This window comes from Tenrec ecaudatus, chromosome 8, assembly GCF_050624435.1.
Source record: "Tenrec ecaudatus isolate mTenEca1 chromosome 8, mTenEca1.hap1, whole genome shotgun sequence".
NCBI classification, from domain to species: Eukaryota; Metazoa; Chordata; class Mammalia; order Afrosoricida; family Tenrecidae; genus Tenrec; species Tenrec ecaudatus.
This window is the reverse complement of record NC_134537.1, coordinates 145,102,584-145,124,750: the sequence shown is the minus strand read 5'-3', so window position 1 is coordinate 145,124,750 and position 22,167 is coordinate 145,102,584. Positions and strand designations below refer to the sequence as shown.

At 56.0% G+C, this 22,167-nt stretch overlaps 1 protein-coding gene across 1 annotated transcript in view; it reads right to left on the bottom strand.

Annotated features, from left to right (window-relative positions):
- ADCY3 (adenylate cyclase 3) overlaps positions 1 to 22,167 on the bottom strand; it is a 108,124-nt gene that overhangs the window by 20,394 nt on the left and 65,563 nt on the right. The window contains exons 4-6 of the mRNA XM_075557025.1: positions 1,961 to 2,091; positions 1,317 to 1,428; positions 1,052 to 1,179 (exon numbers count right to left, since the gene is read on the bottom strand). Coding sequence (XP_075413140.1) covers positions 1,052 to 1,179; positions 1,317 to 1,428; positions 1,961 to 2,091 — 371 coding nt within the window. The remainder of the gene's footprint in view (positions 1 to 1,051; positions 1,180 to 1,316; positions 1,429 to 1,960; positions 2,092 to 22,167) is intronic.

Here is a 22,167-nt window from a genome sequence, read left to right as displayed (position 1 = left end):
AAAGTTGATCTCCAAGGAGCAGTGGCCCACCGATATCAAAGGAGACAAAGATCTTTCCCAGAGCCAACAGAGAAAGAAAGCCTTCCCCCGGAGCCCGGATTCAGACTCCGAGCCTCCTGAGAACCAGGAGAACAAATTTCTGCCGGTACGCTGCCCACACGCGGTGATGTCGGTTAGAGCAGCACCAGGCGATACAGACAGGAGTGGAGTTGAGAAAAAACAGAAGGAACGAGAGGACGCCGGGGGTCGGGGGTGGGGTGTCCAACTTTCTGACACTGCAATGTCCAGGAGACACCGATACACGGTGGACGAAGGCTAGAAAAGCCCCCACAGAGCCTAGAGAAGTCCTGCCCATTCAGCTGTGACAGGCACGTCCTCACTTCCTAGGGCCGAGAATGGAGCGACATAACAGTCAACGTGACACCCCGGCGGGCCAGCACTACACGCCCGGGTGGCTCCCTCCATGGGGCTGCTGCTTCAGGAGGCCAGAGCCAGTGCTCAGGGGGTGTGGTAGTTAGGTTTTTCTGTGCCAACCTGGCTCCCGTGGGCGGAGTTTAGCCTGTCAGTCTGGATGCAGCTGAATTAGAGATCGACAGATAAATGGCTCTTCAGAGCTGGCGTCTTCCGCTTTCTCTCTGGAGGTGGGCCACACACTCTCTTGCTGCTGCTGGGTCACTCGGAGAGCTGCCCGGGCCACACTGAGGCCTGCGGGAGCCCTGACATGCTTCCACTGCCACTGGAGCCACCAGACTCTGCACCCACCAGCCTGTGATCTTCCTGCATCTGGCATCGTTGCCAGTGGCTGCGTGAGTCTGAAGAGGGATTTATGCACTAGTATCAGACTTATGGGCTAAGATTGGACTTGACTTGATATGGACTGGGCTGGTACATTTTCTTAATATACAATTACCCTTTCATATAAAGCTTTTTCTTACACACGCACAAGCGTCTTCTCTGGATTTGTTTCTCTAGTCAACCCAGCCTTACACAGGGAGGATATCCTCCCTCCCAGAGGCCCCCTCAGGGCCCCGAGCCCCCACCCCCCACTTACGAGATGGCCTCCACCATGGCCAGTCCCATGAGGATGGAGCAGACGGCGTGGTCCTCCCGGTAGTCGGGCAGGCCACAGATGCAGTAGTAGCAGTCCCCCAAGATCTTAATCCGGAGCTGGTGGTATTTCTGAAAGGAAAGGGCATGCACTGGTCCCCAGGTCCCTCCTGAGCCACAGAGGAGGAGCGGAAAGAAAGCAGAGGGAGGGAGAGAACCGAGGGAGCCGAGCCCGGCTATGGCGAGGGCCAGCGGGGCCGGGCACTTACCGCTGCCAGCTTGTCGAAGCGGGCAAAGAGCTCGTTGAGCAACTTCACCAGCTCCTGGGCGCTGCAGGCAGAGGACAGCTGGGTGAAGCCCACGATGTCGGCAAAGAGGATGCTGCGGCACAGGGGAGGCCGGAGGCAGGTCACCTCGCAGTCTGGGGTCCCGGTCCCAGCTGATAGGCCAGCCTCCAGGCAGGGCAGACTCCCCTCCCCACCCACCAGCACAGAGCTCTCTGCAGGGGGTGGGGGTTGCTGATGCAAGGAGAGCGTGGTGCCACCAGGGCAAAGGCAGAGCTGTGGCATCGCCTATAGACTTCCCCTGGAGGGGCCCCTCCCCTGGGCCCCATGCCACAGCCCAAGGACCCAAGGGTCCCCCACACTGCCCCAGCCCAGGTTCAAGCGCTAGGGGTCTGGAAATCAGGAGGCCTGGTGCTGGCGCATAGCCAAATTGGAGACCACAGGGTTGACTTCCCGCTGGGGGACTTCCCTTTGCCCCTTTTTGGAATGGGGGTGGGCCCAGAGGTCATGGTTCAGCTCGGACCTCACCTGCCCCCAGGTCTCCCCAGAGGGGTGGCAGAGAAGCTTGGAGCAGAAGCTGAGCGCCCCCCCAGCGGGGAGCCTTGCTCCATCCCCGCCCCGCGCCCCACCTGACGTTCTCGTGTCGGTACATGTACATGGTGCTGAACTGCTGCTGGTCCTTCTGGCTGTCGTCCTTCTTCATGTCCTTCAGCATCTCGTCAGCCACATGCTTGGGCAGGATGGACAACATGAGGTTCTCCTGCCAGGAGGGAGGCGGGCGATCAGTGGGGAAGCAGGGTCTGGCAGTGGTGTTTCGGGCCAGGGCAAACCCTTTGGGAGAAAGCACCCTCCCTGGTCCTGGTGACAGAGGTTAGTTCAGGAACCTCACCGAGGCCTGGCGGTGAGGTAGCCAGGTGCCCGGGGTGGGGTGAGAAGGCTCAGGGATGAGAAGACATCACAGAGCCCCGGGGGGGCCGAAGGAGGGTCCTCAAGAAGTGTGACCCCCTGGTACTTCTGCCTGGTGAGCTCCCTAAGGGCAGACTTCCCCCACCAGGACCCACTGTCATTCCTTACAGAAAGTCAGCTTCAGAGTGACCCAAGGCCTGACATGTCCCAGGCACTGCGAGCACACGAGCGTCCACTTACAGGGGGACCGGCAGCACGATCACGTCACCACTGTGCGTGGGACTAGACAGCCTGCAGAGCGGCTAGGCCGACAGCTGGACTTTCATAAGTGGAGGCCTCGTGGTGAGGGCAGTGTGGGGCTGGGAGACAATGGGCAGAGCACGGAGGGTGGGGGCCAGAAGTGGAAGGATCCCAGAGGGAGGGGGAGGGGCACAGTAGGAAAGGAACAACATCAGTAGAAGGGGCGGACACTGCAGCTGGCGGGAAATGGTGCATAGTGAAGGCAATGGGATGCCAGGGTGTTAGGTGAAATTAGAGGGAGACCCTCCAGTGGGGGCAGAAATCATGAAAGGTCCAAGGGAAAGGGAACGCTGGTCCGAGAGAGCTGCTTGGGATGGCAAAGCGAGGGAGGCGGGCCTGAAGGAGCAGAGGGGTATTGGGCTGCATGGGGAGCAGGTGGGACCCGGAGCCACACTGGGCAGTGCTGGGTGACCTTGCCAGCCGGTCATGCATCAGCAGCAGCTGAGGGGAGAGGAGGGGGGCCCGAGGGGCTGTGGAGGTCATGGGGTCACAAGTCCGGAATGCAGGGTCACCCAGACCCCGCACTTACAGCTAGGAACCCCGGAGCAGATGTCTGGGTCCCCAGCACCTGACCTACTGTCACTAGACCTCAGGGGCACCACAGCTGGCTCATGAGGTCCCAGCCGAGGCAGTGACGCCAGCCCAGCAGGGTGAGGAGCAGAGGTGCTCCCCAGGAGGGAGGCCTGGGTGGGCGAGGGGGCCTTGACCTCACAGCGTGCTCCCTGGGTGACCAGCGGGTCCTGAGGCTGCAGATGAAACTGCTCTGGGGCAGGTCTGGGAGATTCATCTCAGGGGCAGGAAACAGAAAGAGATGCGGGGCAGCCAGGATACCCAGGGAGCCCAGCCTTGTACCCTGGCCCCTCGAGTTAGAAGGCAGCCCCTCCTTTACCTAGGACACGTGCAGACCAGGAGCCCTGGCTGCTCCGGACACCCGAGGCCCCCCACCTCTGGGCTCCCAGGGGCAAGGGATCATCTTTGCTGTGAATCACCCCTTTCTCGTGGCGTGCGTCCCCTCGGCCCTCCGTGCCTGAGAGTGCACAGTGGTCCTGCTGGTCTTCCCAGTTCCTCTGCGCCTTCTCTCCCACCGTTAAAGACCTCACCCGGGCCGTCATTGCAGGACAGCAATGAGAACCAACATAACCCCAGTGCTCCCTGCCCTGGCTCCACCGGAGCCCCGGGGTAGCAACCGGGTCTCCAGGGTCCCGCAGGCTGGCGAAGCAGGAGTGCAGAGCTTGGGCGGCGGTGGGGCTTGGCGGCACTGCACGCGAGTGTGGTAGGAGATGGGTGGAGGGCAGGGTAGACCGGAGGGTCTGGCTGGAACCTATCTACCAGCCTACCAGGCACTCTGTGTGGGTGCAAAGATTTGCCTCAGAAAGGGTTTTCAAGAACGCCAGGGACCTTGACCCAGCCGGCCAGGGAAGAGAGGGGAGGAGGCGCCTGGGGCTGTGGCGGGAGGCGGCTGGAGCAGGGCTGAGGAGCTGGGGGGCAGCGGCGAGCTCTCGGTCAGGTTCTTGGCTTGGGAGCAAGGGGTGTTAGGCCTCCTTTGGGCCAAGAATCTTAGGGTTCCCCATTCACACGGGGGTACATTATCCCAGGATGCCCCAGCCCACAGAGAGGCAGTAGGGGGCTGGGTGGGTGAGGGGGCCATGACCCCAGCCCTGCCACACCCATGTGATAACCTGTAAGCTCTCAATCTCCCTGGGTCATGGTTTCTCCTGTGGGACAGGAGGATGAAATAATTCACAGAGTGAAACACGCAGGCAGCATCCAATACACAGCCAGCACTCAGTAATGATTCTCCCGTTGCTAATTATCAGCCCGTCACAATTTCAGGCTGCAGAAGGTGCCAAAACTCTTCCATTTCCTGATCTTTGGCCTTAGAGGCGGGTGTGTGATTTGAACCATGATTTGTGTTAACCGGCCTGCCTGGTTCGACTGCTGTCGGGTGCCGTCCAGTATGTGCCAACAACTCCTAGTGTCTCCCATTCTTCCTGGTCCCGGGCAGCTCCCCATCCCCGACGGTGCTGTACTGTGGACAGAGCTTTGAGACAGGGAATGCAAGGGGCGCCTCCCCAGTGTGTCGTTCACAGCGCAGTGGACTGTGTGATTGATTCGCAGCGCGGAGACCAAGCCATCTCATCCCCCGTGTTTGATCCCGATCTTCAAGCATTCCATCGCATTTTGGACGACTTCCAGTTTCCCTAGATTCACACTTCCTGCAGTCCACAGTCTGCATCAATGCCGCATTGTTGACTTAAGCTTGCGACTGTTTCTTCTCATTCTGAGTCGTGCCCATGACAAGCGGAGGTCCCAAAGCCTGACTCCCTCTATTTCATCAAGGTCAACTGTGCTTTGGGGAGGAGGCAGCTCGAGACAACATCGATGAGGTTTTTCACTGGCTAAATTTTTCAGAAGGTGATGGCCACGCCCTTCTCGTCTCAGTCTGTCAGTCTGGAAGCTCTGCTGACACCTGTCCACCCTGCGTGACTCTGCTGGTGTCTGAGATAACGGTAGCCTGGCTCCCAGCATCACAGAAAGCCCCACAGGCCACACCATAGGACGAAGGACGCGCTGTTGGTTAAAATACAGCCTTGGCGATAGAAATGTCAGGGAGATTGCAGAAAAGATTTTGTGAAGAACAAGGACTTACTCATCGGAAATCCCTTTTTTTCCTTCAAAAACACAAAGGACAGCTATGCCTATGGGCCTGACTGGATGGAATATTTGGGCATCAAACCGACTACCTTTGTGGAAAGAGATGTGGCAGATGTTAATCATCATCCAACAGAACAAGGCCTTAGAGCAAGTTTTTCTGTAAAAGACCTTCAAAGGTGTCAAAAAGCAAAGAGGCCTGGGGTGAAGGGAAGTTTCTTAACATGGCTCCTCTGTGTAACTGGGTCTCTGCACCTCCCACCAAATGACCAGTGGCATCAGGCATACAGGGCGTGTAAAACACTAACAGAGGGGACTGGTCGATGTCGCTATCATTCCCCTGGGTATAAGAGAGCTCTCTCAAAAGGAGGCACAGACAATTCCTGGGATCACCAAAGAAAAGTCACTAGTGGAACACACTGAAGATCCCTTCCTGCTTGCATGTCAGCCGAGACCGAGGCTAAGGCACGGAGACCAGGAGACAGAGCAGAGGAGCAAACTATGAGACTGTGAAGTGGAGCGGTAGGTGAGGCCTCCTGGCCTATAGAGACCAGAGACCACGTGGTGGCGGAGAGGCTGAGGGCTAAGGAGAGAGACTTGGCTGCTGGCCGAGGAGGGCCACTGCTATGACAAAAGATGATCATATTTTCTGTTCCTGGCTGGTGGTCACTCATTAACATCCCTAATAAGGCCTCCTAATTGTGAGTCCTGTCTGCATTCGGTGTGGCCACTGTCATGGATTACGGAACCCAGTCGAAAAGGACCGCATTGAGGAAGGGCTGGCGTCAGAATGGGTCAGAAAAGGTGGAGGCGAGTCTGGCCCCTGCCTGGGCAGAGGTGGAGAGGGATTCTCTTCCCTCGTGCAGCCAGGAGGTCAGATGTGGTCTCCAAGCTGCTTTCTCAAGGTCACTTGGAAGACTAAGGTGCACCCATGGGATTTTCAAGTGTTTCACACATGTGCAAAAGTCGGACAGCAAACAAGGAAAACCTAAAGAGAGTGGACGTATTTGAATTGAGGCATTAGTAAAGACTACTGGCCAGGGACCGACAGATAGAAGCCACCTTGGAGGAAGTCGTCAGAATGATCCTTTGCAGCTAGTGTGCACACAGGTTTCATGTACTTTAAAAAGTTGTATTGGCATATAATACAGGTGCCCTACAGTTCAATGGTCTGACTTCACTAAAGAGAGCCACGCCACCATCACCACAATCAATTCTGGAATGTTTTCTTCATTCTTGGGTTGGTTGTTATCAGCTCCCCACTTGCTCCCACCCTCCCCTGCCATCATGCTAAGGAACGAGTCATCTAGTTACTGTCTCCATGGATTACCTATATCCTGGATTTCCTAGAAAGAATATCATTCCACCCCCAAAACGACAACAAAACATAGAAAAACCTTAATCCAAAAGAAAACAGAAGGTACTAAAAAGTAGAACAAATTAAAAATGGGTGGTAATATGTTCACTTTCAACCTAATTCTGTCTGCAGTAATCCAATTTCCAGTGCACTCTGAGGGCGAAGGCTGTCCACAACTCTGGCCAATGGGCTGAGGGCGGTTCCGTGGAAGGTCAATCCACGCGGGGACTCTGAAAAAGGATTTTTGGCATTCACGGGCATCTATACCCTTTTGCAAACCAGGTGCTCAGAATGGACGCTCTAATACCATTCCCTCCTCTGATCCTGTATTTTATTATTTCACAGTCCTTACATCACACAGGCTGTGCGCTCCTTCCACGTGAACTTAGCGGACACCTCACTTAGATGGGCACTTATTTTAAGAGAGGCCTTAATGCAATAGCAGTGAGTTTGTTTGTCTGTGAAAACCCCAGACATTATTCTTTTTTGATAGCTGGGCATCATGTTTCAGGTACTTTTGACAGGCCACCAGGAGTGACCACTCCCTAGAGATGGCATCACGCTTGGGAAGCAGTAGAGGCTCAGTGAAAATGAGGATGACTCCCCACAAGCTGGCTTGACACGGGCTGCAAGCTTGGGCGTACTTTGTTCTGTGGAACATGGGTCACGATGAGTTACGAATGACTCAACAGAACCTAGCGACAGCACTCTTACGGCACTGGTGTGAAGTGATACCGAGGCTGTCTTTCAGAAAGGGATCACAAGTTCCAGGGCTAGAAGAAAACACTTACAGTCACTCAACCAAGCCTAACGGGGCTGTTTCGGCCAAGCAGAATGATCAAGGGGATGATCTAAAGTTCTCAGCCTGAATCTGTCTGTCTGTCCTTATATCACACCCACAGGCTCGTGCACGGTACGTGCTAGAGTGCAGAGGCTGTGGATATGAGGAGTGGGGTGGGGGAGGAGGCCCCCCTCGGGGCTGAGAGCAGGGAGGGGCAGTGAGACGTCGAGGTTGAAGCAAGTTACCCAGAGTCCTGGCCTGGCCTCTCCCAGGCTGCCTGCTGAAAACCCAGCTCCCAGATGTAGGCCTCTCGCCCCAAACTCCATCCCTCCAGAAAAGGCCCAGTTGGCTCCCCTTGACCTCTAAGATGTCAGAATCCAAGCCAGACCGGGAGGTACTTTGCATCTCTACCTCAGCCCTGATTTCCCTCAAAAACCCAGCCAGGCCTCCTCAGGAGCAGCCCCTCCTGACAACTAGCCCAGCGAACACAGAAGAAAGGCTGCGGCAGAAGCAAAACTCACTGGCGCCCTCAAGCCCCAAACCCAGGTGCTCAGAAGGCAGCGGTGGGATGGCGGGGTGGGAATGGATGGCAGGGTGGGACGGCCCTCACTTTCCGATACCTTTTCCCAACAGCATCTCTGAGTTCTCAAAGTAGAAACACGGAAACACCGGTTTGGGAAATCTCAAGAGAGGAGCTACGTTCGAAGCTGAAGGCTGCTAACCCACTCGTGTGGTTCTTGGGAACCTGACAGGCAGCCTCAAAAGGTGGCGCAGACAGGGGTGCTAACAAAACCCTCGCCATCCAGTCGGTTCCAGGTTGTAGCAACCCTGCTGAACCGAGTAGAACTAAGCTCCTGATGGTTTCTGAGACTGTCCATCTTTACAGGTGCAAGGTAGTCTCATCTTTCTCCCGAGGAGTGACTAGTGGGTTTGAACCACTGACCTTGTGGGCAGCACCCCAACACTTCACCTGCTGTGCCCCCAGGACTCCTTTTCCGAAAATAAGATGGGTTTTTAACAAGAAGGAAGGACCGATGGAACCCAACAGACAGAGCAGGGTGGACGGGAGCAGACGGCAGAAGAGGGGAGCAGGCAGCCTCCCGGTGTACCTCAGAGGGCTTTGCAGTGCTCTCTAAACAGGCCACCCACCTCCTTGCGGTTACACATTGGTCTGCTGACTAAAAGGTCAGCAGTTCGAATCCAACAGTTGCAGCCGGGCTTTCTCCTCCCATGAAGAGCTAAGCTCTTGGAAACCCACAGGGGCAGTTCTGTTGGGTGGCTGAGTCGACCTCGACCGGAGAGCGGTAAGCCCCTCCTTTCCAGTTTACCCTCTGACCAGGTGGCCTCAAAGAGGAAGCCCTGCTCTCTGGCCGGCTGGCTGCCCCATGGGCTTCCCAGGATGGCCTTCACATCCCACACCGTGGCCCCACCGCCTTCCTGATAAAGCTTTCTTCTGTGTCTCCGCTCCCCCCTCCAATGTCCAACCCAGGGTAGGCAACCTGGACTGCTAGCTTTTATTGCTCCTCTCCGCCCTTCTCAGCTTCTGCCCGACCCCCCCACCCCCCACCCCACACACATCTCTCCCCCAGGAAGCCTCTCTGTGGCAGACATCGTACTTGCTCTCATAATACAGAGAGAGCAGGTGCCCTTCCCAGCTCCGTGGCGAGTGTGGTGATGGGTCAAACCCACAGCCACTGACTTTGAACCCAGAGTGACCATCCGGAGCCGAGCAGAACTGCCCTTCCGCGTGCTCTAAATCTTCATCTTTACCAAAGCAAGCAGACTCTCGCCTTTCCTTCAAACCAGCTGAAACCTACTCCTGGGACACCTCCCCCCCCCCCATTAGACACCCCAGCCCTCATCACTGTGGGGGAAGGAGGAATTCTGGACTCATGTGCACTTCCCCAGGAATGCCCCCGGAATGTCTGGGGGAGTGGGGGTGCAGAGTGGGGGTGGTCTGTAGGGCCGGAGAGATGGGTGGGCTGGCCTTCCCAGCACAGGGCAGAGCCCGTCCTTCCCAAAATAGCCGTTGCTATATGCTTCAGGAGTCTGAAGAATGTTCCAGGCCTCTGACCCACGAATGGCCGGTCTGGGAAGGTATCCAAAGGAAATGGTCTAAAGGAAGCAGAAAGCCGCATGCGCACGGGGATCCTCCCGGACTGCGTGCCGCCCAGACGCCCAACCGGGGCCAGCGTCATCCTGACGCGCCCTCCGGCTGGAACATTACACAACCTTCAAAACCGCCCGGAGAAACAGCCGGGCAAGAGGAAAACCACCTGGGAGACGACGGGCAGGCACTGGGCCCTGATCTGGGAAGGTGACACTGGCCAACACACAGACACGCGAGCGGACCAGCAAGGGCAGGAGGGGGATGGAGGGCAGGGACGAGTTTCAATGTTTTTCCAAGCTGTTGTGTGGGGGTTACAGGGCGGCTGCTTCCTTGTGGTTCAGCTGCTTTACTAAACAGCTTTTGTTTTCAGGGAGAATAAACACAAAGTGCAGTCGCCACAGCTGCCATGTCCTTCCATACCACCGTGTCCTTACCACGCGATAGATCCAGGCTGCCAGTTGGCTTGAGCAGAGCCTGCAGAAGCGTATGGGCAGGGATGCAACAGGAAGGGGCCGGGGGCAAAGATGGGGGGAGGCAGTCACCGGCTTAAGGCAGCTAAGTGACACCCTGGCTCTCTGCCACGTTCTCATGGCCACATCTGGACACTGGGTGGCCAGGAGTCAGATTCATGATCCTGTCAACCTTATCTTGCTATCAAGGTATACTCCTGTCTCTGTTTGACGGGTGGCCAGATGGGGGAGGTATGGAGGGGTTGTCAGTGGTGGTCAAGCTTCCCAGTGTTGACACCCTTTAATACAGCTCCTCATGTTATGGTGACCCCCCCAACCATAAAATTATTTTCCTTGCTACTTCATTACTGTTATTTTGCTACTGTTATGAATTGGGGGACCTCTGTGAAAGGGTCATTCGTTCCCCAAAGGGGTCACAACCCTCAGGTTGAGAACCCCTGGGTTAAGTGGTGTATCCAGATTGCTGAGGCGGGTGGGTGTGCTTTCCTTTTTCACCACAGGGGGCGCTTGTCAGCCAACAATCCTCTCCTGTTGGCCACATTGTTCTGCTATGAATGTGCCCCGTCTGAGAAGTACTCAAACATTCCACGCCGCTGCCCCAGACAATTCGACACCCAATCCCTCAGCAAGCTCTTCCAGGGGCTGAGCGACCCCAGCAACATGCCAACCATCTGGTCCACCTAGGAGTCAGAGCTGAGATGAGTCTCGGGTTCTCCCTGAGTCCACACCCCTCCTCACAGGTTGGGCCGATGTTGTGAAGACCTATCTCAGAGCAGACCTATCTTAGAGCAGACGTCAATGACCGAGTGACCTCTGAATGGGGCCCCCACGTCCATCCTCGGACAGGATGGCAGTGCGAGCTGCCCTGGGTGTCAAAGGGGGCCAACATCCTTCCAGAAGCCCAGACTCGGCGCACTCAAGGGACTCGCTCCTCTTCGAAAGCTGGGACCCGCAGGTCAGCACAGCCCTACGGAAACTGTGCTGGGGAGGAAGGTGGGGCTGAAGGAGGTCAGGGACCAGCCAGCAGGGAGAGGGGGGTCCACCCATTTTTGTTTTCCCCTTGGTCTTTAAGGCCCTTGGTATACTTAGCATCCATTGTTGGGTCATGCGGTTTTGGAAAGGGGCACCCCATCTCTTCCACATGCCCGCCCAGTAGTTTGGACTCAAGCGCCCATGACTCAGGACCGGCTCCATTCATGGTGCCGATTGTTCGCCATCATGCTCCCCAAACCACTCCCAACCCGCTGCTGACTTCTAGGGTCCCCGAGAGGACAGGGGAGAACGGCTCCGCAGGATTTCCCAGACTGCAAATCTTTACGGAAGCAGACAGCCTCATCTTTCTCCCAAGGAGTGGCTGGTGGGCACTTTGCAGGCAGTGGTACACGGCTTAACCAGCTGCCCCTCTGGGCCGCCTGTGGTTGTGCTAAGGCCTTATATCTTGCCTCTCTTTTTAAAACCTGCCCGTATGAACTGAGAGGCCATCTTCTTGGGGCTGGTCCCCCGGCGTGTGGTGGTTAAGAGCGCCCATGAGAGTGCCCACGAGTTTGTTCACTGGCCCTGCCGGCCAGGCGTGCGGTGAGTCACTCCTGGGCTCTGACCTGGGTGGGAGTCGGTGTGTATTTGTGTGTGTGTGTGTGTGTGTGTGTGTGTACATGTTCCAGGGGGCTGGACTGTGGGAAATGGCACTGGACTGACTTTAAATCTTGTGGTCTGGGCCAAAGGAGGCCTTGGCCGTGAAGGTGACAGACATGGACACAGTAACCACTGACTCCTGAGAGGGTGGCACTGAAGAGACAAAGCATTTCCAGATTTACAGTTTCCTATCTGAGGTCTGGAGAGGGGGGCTCCATACCTGAGGCTTTAGGATAAGGGTGCTAACAACTACCAGCCCCAGGAAGTGCTTCACAGCTTTGGGCAGGTGCCCGTCTATACAATGGAGCCTGTTAGGCTGGTTCTGCAGTCCCTAGGGAGGAGCCCTGGTTGCCTAGTGGGTAGGCATTGGGTTGCTAACCTCAAGGGCAGCAGTTCAAAACTGCCAGCTGCTCCATGGGGGAAAGTTGAGGCTGTCTACTCCCACAGCGGCAGTTCTACCTTGGGTTGCTATGAGCTGGCAGAGTCCATGACAAGGAGTTTGGTTTGGGTGGAGCATGGTGGCGCTATGGGTTAGGCATGGGAAAGTCCACCATAAGGCAGGGGTTCAAATTCACCAGGAAGAGAAGGCTCTCTGTTCCCATGGGGCAATCTGAATTGCAATGAAGCCCAGGATGGCGGTGGTTTGGTCCAGAAAGCCTGAAGGGCCGTTTCCAGAGTGCTCTTCTTTCTCTTTCTGAGCTGCCTCTGGGGTGCTTTCTCTTCTCGGGGAGGGCCCTGATTCTGTTACTGAGAGCAGTGTGTGTAGCTGTTGTGATGTGTATGTATATGTGTGTGTCTGTGTTTGTATGTGGTTATGTGTGTATGTATATGTGTATAAGTGTACGCTTGTGCATGTGCATATATATGTGTGTGTATATTTATCTAAGTGTGCATGTTTGTGTCTAAGTATGTGTATGTATGTTTGTGCACGTGCATATAAGTATGTGTGTGACTATGTATGTGTGTATGTGTATATTTATGTAAGTGTGTATGTTTCTAAGTGTGTGCATGTTTGTGTATGTCTATATAAGTATGTGTATGTATGTGTGCGTGTGTGTGTGACCATCAGACAGTGCAGGGCTGGGGGGTGACGGGCAGCCCTTAACCCTGCTGTATTCCTGTTCAAGGGGGGACTTGCCTCAGCACAGTCTTCCTGGCTACCCCTCACCTGGGCTGGCCCTCTCCTGTGGCTTTTCAACCAGCCTCAGAGTTAGGGGTGGGCATGTCCCACCTCCTGGGCAGCTGTCCATCCCCCTGCAGCCCACTGCCCCCCTCAGACCTAAAACACAGGTCTGACTCCTTTACTTCAACACGGCTCTCCTCAGACGTAAGACAGCCCCCAGTGTCCTCACTTCGCCTGACTGATTCCTAAGTCCCCAGCCCCCACAATGCCAGACACAGGCGGCGGCCATCTCTGAAGAAGCCACTCCATAACACCCCCCCAAAAAACCCCACAACAAACCCAAACTCACTACCATTGAAGCCAACTTATAGCGACCCTGTGGGTCAGGGTCGAGCTGCTTCTGTGGGTTTCCAAGACTAACTCTTTTGAGAGCAGAAAGCCTGGCCTTTCTCCCTTGGAGAGGCTAGTGGTTTTGAACCACTGACCTTGTGGTTTGCAGTGCAGTTGTAACCCACTGTGCCACCAGACTGGTCAGATTCCTCCTGCTCTGGGCCCAAGAGTTCTACATTTTACTTCTGCTCAGAGAGCCCAAGGCCAGACAACCTTTTCAGGTGCCACTTTATGCTGTGAATCCATTTAAAATCTAATCGCCTTGCAGGGACTAGATTCTCCCCTCCTTCTTCCTCCCATGTTGTTCAGCTTTGCCTCCCCTATACTCTACTCCTGCAGTAGGTTTGGGGGACTCAAGTAGAGATGGTTACATGAACCCCTTTTGGATTTCATCCTGTGCATTGTACCTGATCACTGGCTTAATATCTATCTCAGCCAATTGTTCCTGGGACGTGCCCTCCACACATCTTGTAAAGCCAGCCTCCGCCCCCTGCACAGCACTGCATGGATCTGCCTGTCATCCAGCCCAGCGAGTCAGCCTGGCCCACGGCAGCCTGCGTGTCAGAGCAGGGCCTCCAGTGGCTGATTTCCCAAAACTAAGTGACCAGCCCCCTTTCAGGCCACTTCTGGGTAGTACCCACCTCCCAGCCCTTTGGTTAGTGGCTGAGGGTATTAACTATGTGCACCATCCAAACAACAAAAAAGAAACCAAACACATGCGCGCGTGCACACACACACACACACACTTATATAACTATACACACGCACACACACTTATTTACATGCATATAACGCACACACATACACATGCACACAGATATACACAGACATCACACATATACACAACACACACCTGCACACACACTGCTCTCAGTAACAGAATCAGGGCCCTCCCCGGGAAGAGAAAGCACCCCAGAGGCAGCTCAGGAAGAGCACTCTGGAACGGCCCTGCAGGCTTTCTGGACAGAGTGGATCTTCCCAGGGAGGGGTGTCCTGGTCCTTGCAGAAGAGGCGACAACGGGAAGCGCTGGCCAGGCTCTGGGAAGGCACCGCTCAGCCCCTTGTCTTCATGCTGACAGCCTTCAGGCGGCTGCTTGGCGCTGGCTCAGGACTGAGAGAGGGGAAGGAGGCCAGCCCTGCTCCCAGGGGCCCGAGTGGTTACAACTAATGGTCCAATGAGGCATCCAGGCGTTAATTACAGCAGGGCGTCCTGCGGGGATTTGGGTAAATGAGCTTGGCTGAGGAGAGGTTGGTTTCCACAGTGCCCCAGCGAAGGGCAGAGGGAAGGGCAGGCCTGAGTGGCTTAGAAGCAGCGGGGCTTCTGGGTGTGTGTCTGAGTCGTGTCTGCGTGGGTAATGCGTGTGAAACTGTGTCTCTCTGTGGCATGTGTACATCCCTGTGCATGTGTGCTCATGTGTGTATACACACCCAGACACAGGTCACTGCAAGCCGGAACAGGCAGTGAGGAGACCCAGAGCTGCTCCCAGTCCTGGCTCAACCAGATTCTTGGAGTTCCCAGCACATCTCAAGTGGAGGCAGCTGGGCCCCACCAGGCACTGGCGCTGGAGGAAGGAGATGCAGCAAGGGGCACAGGGCCCCGATGGCACCCTTCTCCCACAAAGCCAGCCATCTGCAAAGTGTAGGCCCACAGCCACTGGAAGGACCGTCAGGGTCATTTTTGCAAGGCCTGAGCTACTATTGGGGCTTCCGGTCCCAGGGGCAGCTCTGCAGAGAGCTCGAGGGGCAGAGCCTCCAGCTGTAGAGGAGGGAGAGGCCGCCACACTACTCCAAACCCACCAGATCCGGAGCACGAGCACCGCCAGCGTGAGGCCAGCCGGCTGACGCGCTCCAGGAGAGAAGCCCGGCCACACTCGTCTCAATGTTGGGGCGGGGTGGATGGACTCACACAGGCCCGTTAGAGTGTGAGGGGCACCCTGAGCCTGGGTCGGGGGGTACGCTCCCTGGTCACTGACCTGGACTCCTGTGCAGTCCCTGGAGGTGGGGGCCACTCTGGGAGTCACCATGCCGACCAGTGACCACAGTCTCAGGAGGGAGGCCTCTGAGCCCCAAGAAGGCCACCTGTGTGGTACCTGGAGCCAGGAGCGCTGGGCCCAGAGCAGGTACTCGCTAGGGGTTTGCTGCGTTAATGAGCTGTCAACGAGGAGACAGGGCCCAGGGGCCAGCTTGCACTTCTAGAGCCCTGCTGTCCCACAGAACTTTCTGCAGCCAAAGCCACGGCCTGTGAGCTGTGCCACCCAAGGGGGTGTGGCTACCAAACACTTGGCATATGCCAGCACCCCCGAGGGTCTCATGTCTAACTTGCGTTTAACTTTAATTCATGTCAACGGGAATCGCCACATCCACCTATGGCTATCAGACAGGGCAGCGCGACTGTGAAGCAGGAGGAATTAAAGACACCTGCCCCATTGTCCTCACCCATGGGGTGTCTTGAGACCTTACATCTTCACAACAGACAGCCTTGTCTTTCTCTTGAGAAGCGCTGGGGCGTTGGTGCGGCCAGCCCTCCACGGCTGCACCCAGGGCTCCTTCAGGTAGCCTGAAGCTCCAAGTTTTTCGATGTTGTTGTTTGTTGTCACGTGACATCGGGTGCTTTCTGACCCACAGCGCCCGATGCCCGGCAGGAGGAAGTACTGCCCGGGCCTGAGCCGTCCTCACCACTGCTCCTGTGCCTGAGCTTCCTAACCCGCCTCTGCCATCTGCCTGAGGGCGCTTTTTCAGGGCCCCTCCACTCTGCCAAGCCGGGTGTCCCTCTCCAGGGGCTGGTCTCTCCTGAGAACATGTCCCCCTACTGAATGCTAAGAATTTAAAAATTGAGTGGGAGAGTGGTCACAAAGAACATACCTACAGGGCAGGAATGGCCCTGGGGCCACCTGACAGGGTCCCTCAGAGAGATGCCAGCCCCCTTCTGGGTCCCTGTGCAGATGCAGTGAGACCTGCCCAGGGCTTTAAGTGCCCAATAGGTTTAAGTTCAATAGATTATCCCTATTGCTGTAAAAGCACCTTTCTGCGAGTCAGACAGATGAAAGCAGGAGGCACATGGCCACACTGGACGCCGGTGGCGGATGCTGGAGTTACCTGGAGAGACACACTGCAGGGGAGACAGCAGGGGCTGCAGGCCTGCCTGTGCCACACAGCCCTGTGGCTGCCACCAGCACCACTGTCACTGCCCACCCGTGGCTGCCGAGAGGCCCTGCTGGCTTTCTCTGTGGGCTCGTGGTCTGCGTTGATCTAAAAGGAGGATTTGTTTTCCAAAGCCCTCTGTTGTAGAGCGTTCTGTGAACGCACTGGTTCATAGCCTCACCACGGGGGATTCAGCTTGGAGGTTCCTCGCTCCCAGAGGCACCAAAGGCTGACACAAAAGTAGGGGTTTTGCTCACGTGGAGAAAGAAGCTCAGGCAGTGACTTGGAAGCCAGTGTTGGGTTCCAGCCGAGCTGAGGGGCCCAGCCCATGTGGGTTAACAGGCAGGCCACGAGCTGCCGTGGTGAAAGGGAGCATGCTCCTTCCACCCCCCACCCACCTCCATACTGGCATGGCGTGGGCCCTCTAAGGCTGAGCTCCGCCTCACGGCCCAAACGGCCGCACATCCTCTCTCCTTCTCCTGACTCCTCGCTCCCACCACCTCCCCTCGGAGCATGCCTGACCATTCCTGGATGGAAATGTGAGCAAGCTGTGTACATGTGGTAGTGGGGCAGAGAACCAAACAGATGATCTCCCAGCTCTTGGGTCACCAGGAGGGATGCCAGCCCCGCTCCTAGGTCTCTGTGAAGACCAGATGCAGGAAGAGCCGGGTCCTCATGGCAAAAGGTCCAGAGGAGGAGAGGAGGCAGCGGAGAGGAAAGTGGACGCGGGTGAAGGTCAGAGAGGCAGGACGTTTAGAAAAACAAGACTCAGACGCCGAGCTTATGAAATGACAGCCCTGGGCCCCCGGGGGAGCTGTCTGACCTGCCCAGTATGAGTGGGTGGTTCTTCCCTCTGGGACCTGTTCAAGGTCACCTGCCAAGGGAAAGGCCCCAGCATGCAGACAGAGCACACCCCCACCGCCACCCCTGGTCACCAGTGGCCCAGGAAGTGGGTTAAAGGTAGAAGGAAAAGCAGGGGAAGGCTCGGTTCAGCCTGTGAGCATCCTCTCCATGAGCTGGGCGGAGACGCACCTGTTGTCCTCCTGAGATGCCTGCCTCGTGGCTTCTCAGAGAAAGCCAACCTTAGACCCTCCCTCCCTCCCTGGGTCCAGAGGATGGGGAGTGAAGTTCGGACCAAGACAACTGCTGTCGGCTGGCCGGGGCTCTCCCTCCAGAGGCCTTGGGTTAGGGCCTCCTCCTTTCCGATGAGGTGTTGGCCTGCAGCTGGGTCAGAAGAAAGTGCAGGCCCCCGCCCCCTCCCCGCTCCCCCTCTCCCGGCCATAGGGCCTCCTCCTTCCATCACACCCTAACTCCCTGGAGGCATTCAGAGGGTCTGATGTAGGAAGCCCCAGGTTCTATAGCCTCTATCTGAGAACAGGGGTGTCAGGGTAGACCCACTGAGTGGATGTCTACTGTTGCCAGGTGGCAGCAGGGCGCTTAGCAACCTCAAGGTCCCCAATGAAACCTGAAGCAGGGTCCCACGGGAATAAAGAAAAAATAACTCCTGTTCTTTGTTCTTTCCTCTGAGCCTTCCGCTCTGCCCGCAACGCCCACAGCACGGAAGGAAAGCCGAGGAGAGGCGGGACGCCCACCTCGGTGGCCCCGCCACACAGGGAGATGGCGTGGGCATGCATGGCTGCCATCGCAGTGTCTGCCAGGGCCACACGACATCCTCTCCATTTACACGGGCCCTCGGAGACACCCAGGCCCACCCCGAGTTGGGGAGGAGGGGGCTGAGGACAGGCACCAGTCAAGCCAGTGAACCTGATGCTTAGACTACCCAGAAGTTCCCCCTTCTCCACACGCCCCTGGTGCCCCAGGCCCACCCACCTTGGTGAAGGAGGGAGCGAAGCAGGGGACACTGGCTGCTATGAACCTTCCAGGGGCTGCAGCCCCTCGGCCCACCTCTCTAGGTGGCCAGTCGTGTCCACAGAAGGGACAGCAACAGAGAACACACCCAGAGGATGGAGTCCGATGCTGAGTCCCTAACGCCGGCCCACTCCTGCCCCTCTCTTTGGTGGAGGATGAGCCTGCCGTGTGGAGGCCACACGGCAGCAGTGGCCACATGCTCCTTGCCGCCTGCCACTCCTTTTCAAGACAACTTGGCCAACGGGTTACACAGGTGCCGTGATGGACCTAATCGAGTCCTTCTAGAAGGCTGTGCAGGAGCTCAGTCGGACGCTTGGTCTGGGACAAATCAGCTGGACAGACCCAGCGCTAGCAAGGGGCACCACGGGTGGTGACCCAGGCTCCGCAAAACAAAGGGGACACCGACAGAAGACGGACTGCCCCGACCACGCGACAAGTGATCCAAACACAGCCACGCTCTCGAAGGCGGTGTGGGGCCGGGCAGCCTTCCGTGCGGCTACAAAAGGCCACCGGGGGTCACAGTCGCTCCGGGACAAGGAGCGACCACAGCCGCAATGAACCTGAAGGTGTACCTGCGTGGATGGAGTCCTACCGCCACCTGGGTGGCTTCTTTATAAAGAGGAAGGCAAGCAGGCAGACAGACAGAAGGACAGCCACATGAAGATGCACCCACAAGCCACAGCAGGCCTGCGCCGGCCTATGAGAAGTTCTTCCCCTCAGGCAGCGGCTCTCAACCTGTGGGGGTCAAACGACCCTTTCACGGAGGTCGCCCGATTCAGAATAGTAGCGAAATGACAGCGATGAAGTAGTGATGCCAATAATGTTATGGTTGGGGTCACCACCACATGAGGAACTGTATGACAGGGTCTTGGCATGGAGGACCACTGCCCTAGGGACTGACCGGCAGAGCCCACACGTCCTTTGGATGCTTGTCTGCAGAACTTTGAGACGGTAAATCACAGTTCTCAAATAGGTGACCCAGTTAGTGGTGCTTTCTTACAACGGAAAACAAATCATACACAGGCCAGGCGAATAAAGAGAGGATTCCGGTTTTTAATTGAGAATTTTAAAACCCCAAGTACTACAGGGGTAGCTGGGTGTGGCCTCAACCATCAACGGCTCCTGTGAGGCCTCCCGTGTTCTGTTCTCTTCCCGACTTGGGCTTTCTGCACCCTGTCCCCACGGGGGTTCCCTCCCATGACCTCATTTTCCTTCTCACAAGGGACCTTTGCAGGAGGAAGTGGAAACGGGATTGTGTGACCTCTATTCGATGACGCTCCTGGGAGGTACATTCAGCCCTCAGCTCCACGCACCTGGAGCGTCAGCCTGGGCGCCTGGGGAAGGAGCAACCTCTGCCCAACTGGGGCCACGGAGCTGCGCACCGTCAGCACCCGCCTGACCTCCCTAGTCTCTTGCAATCACCGTGTCCCCAGGGCGGGGGCTGGCAGCTGACAGGGCTGAGGGGAGTCGGCTTCCAGGCTAGCCTCAGAGCTGGTCCCAATCAGGCTATGAAGGTGGCACTGCTTGTGTCATCTTTCAGAAGAGCAGATGACAGATCCGGGAGGCCAGGGGCCAGCATCACACAGAAAGGAGAGAAGTCAGAGAGCCAGGCTCCATGTCCCCAGCCTGAGTTTGCCAGTGGGGAGCCCCCTGGGGTGCCGGTTTGAGACTCAGGTGTTGGTGCCGGTTTGAGACTCAGGTGCCGGTTTGAGACTCAGGTGTTGAAGAGGAGGTCCGGGGTAATGGGTGTGTGCAGAGATCTGTCTGTCTGGCTTTAAAGCTCAAGCAGACCTCAAGACTGTACTAACCAACTCAGGAGAGAAAATACCAATCTCACAACCCCCAAGGTCATTCCAACTCACAGAGACCCTGGAGGGCAGAGGAGGGCTGCCCGGTTGTACTGCGGAGGCTGTGAATCTAGACGGGAGCAGCAAGCCTCCTCTCTCTCCCACTGAGCAACTGGTGGTTTCAAATTTCCAACATTGCAGTTAGCAGCCCCATGTTTAACCAGGGGTTCTTTTGCTAACCAGGAACCCTGTTTATCACCATATTGAAATACATATTTACATACGTGTGTGTACATTTCAAGAACCCAATTATGGGAGGCTTGGATTCTATAAGTTTCTGTATTTTCTAAATTTCGTCCAGCAATAATGAAGATGGAGATGATGAGAGAGGCTTTCAGGGCCTACTTTGTCCAAACACCCGGTGCTCCACGCCCCACAATGGGTTTCCATGGTAACCTCCCGAGACAGGCAGGAGAACATGAGTACCTGCTTCTTAATGACTGCGCCTGATTGCTAGACTACATGAGAACAGCGCAGTTGTGAACCCACCCGGCGCCTAGAAAATAGGGGCCTGGCGCGCCACTTCCCAAACCTGTGGAATCATTCTACTCCCACACCTGCGGTCTCCGGGAGTCAAGAACCACTTTTTGTTTTTAATTATGAGAAGAAGTCACTTTTACAGTCAGGATAAAAGAATGAATCTTTCAAAACACAGACGCACAACAAACAGACCTGAAGATGTGTAATTCTGGGTCTCCCCCTCCCCCTTTATGCTGCCTACTCTTCGCACAACCTGCACCCAGGAGGAAACTGTTTACCTGGCTGAGACTTCAGCCAAGGGAGGAGAAGGCAGGAGAAGGTCACAGGATGTTCTACCTGCCAGGGGGCCAGTTCCTAGGCCTAAGGTTTTCAAACTGGGATCCTTGGAGGATTCGAAAACCAAAGCAGTGTTGTCTAGACCAGGGCTCGGCCGACTGAGGCTCCCGAGCCACATGGGCTCTTTCATTCATATGGGCTTCTTATAGGCTCTGAAGTAAAACAGAAAATTCTTAAACTCAGATCATGGTGGCTTCGCGTGTTTGTAAAAATGTTATTCGTGGCTCTTGAGTAATTTTAAAATTGTTGTGAGGAACAGGATTGGCTATTCCGTCTCAAAAGCTTGCTGACCCGCGATACAGACCCATTCGGAGACAGTATGCTCTCTTGGTGGGCACTCAGAGGTCAGTGAAGATGGCTGGGCTAAACTAGGTATCAGCACTAAGCAGGCACAAGCCCTCCCAGGCTGCCAGTCCTCTCCTCTCCTTGATTTTCAGCAGGGTTTGCAACAGCAAAAGATTGGAAATGTCCATCCATGGAAACCTGGTTAAAAATAGCACACGTTACTTCTGTAAACTAGCGTATACAGCATACAGCACAGCCATTAGGAAGGCTGAGGCGATATGGGCTCAGAAAACCCTGGAAGATGCAAGGGGAAAAGACTCAGTGGAGAGGAGGGAACGCAGCACCAGGAGAAAGAAACAAAGTATCAGGAGAAAGAAACAAAGTATCTCGGGAAAGATACACAAGGAGGAAGTGAGAGAGAGCCCGGAGGCTGGGGAATGTTGGGGGGGTGAAGGCACCTTGGCATGATACACCCTCTCCATAGCTTTATCCTTGAATCCAAGCACACTAATAGCTCTTCCAAGATGACATTTAAAATTTTTAAAAATAATGCTCAACTTTTGCCTGAGCAGCTTATCTTAGACCAAAGCAACGTTAAAATGTGGAAGGGAAGAAAACAAAAGGAAAATCACAGCTGCAAAGGCACTGGGAAAGAGCCCAGCCGAGAGAAGAGGCCTGCAGGAGACCCCAGCACACGCTGTCTCCCCTCCACCCCCACTGCCCCTCCCAGGCCATCTGGGCTGGGAGGCAGGCAGTGAGCAGTGGAGGCTGATGAGCTGGGATTCGGGCAGCGAGGAACAGGGGTTGACACCGTGGAGGAGAAGGAACCACAGAGAAGCTGGCTTTCTGTGACACTATCCCTCTGGTGGCACTGCCAGGTAAGTATTGCATTGTTAACCACAAAGTCAGCGGTTCAAGTCAGCCAGCATCTCTGAAGGAGAAAGATGAGACTACCTACTCCTGTAAAAGTTTGCAGCCTCAGGATCACAATCCGAGGTGGCTGGGAGTTAGAATCAACTGAGGGGGTTCAGGGGTAGAATTCGTGTCTTCCATGGGGCAGACCGGGGTACAGTTCCTGGCCAATGAACCTCACGTGCAAAGGGCTACTTCCCCAAAGCCCCAACGGGATCCAGAGGTCCAATCTGTAATCATGGTGG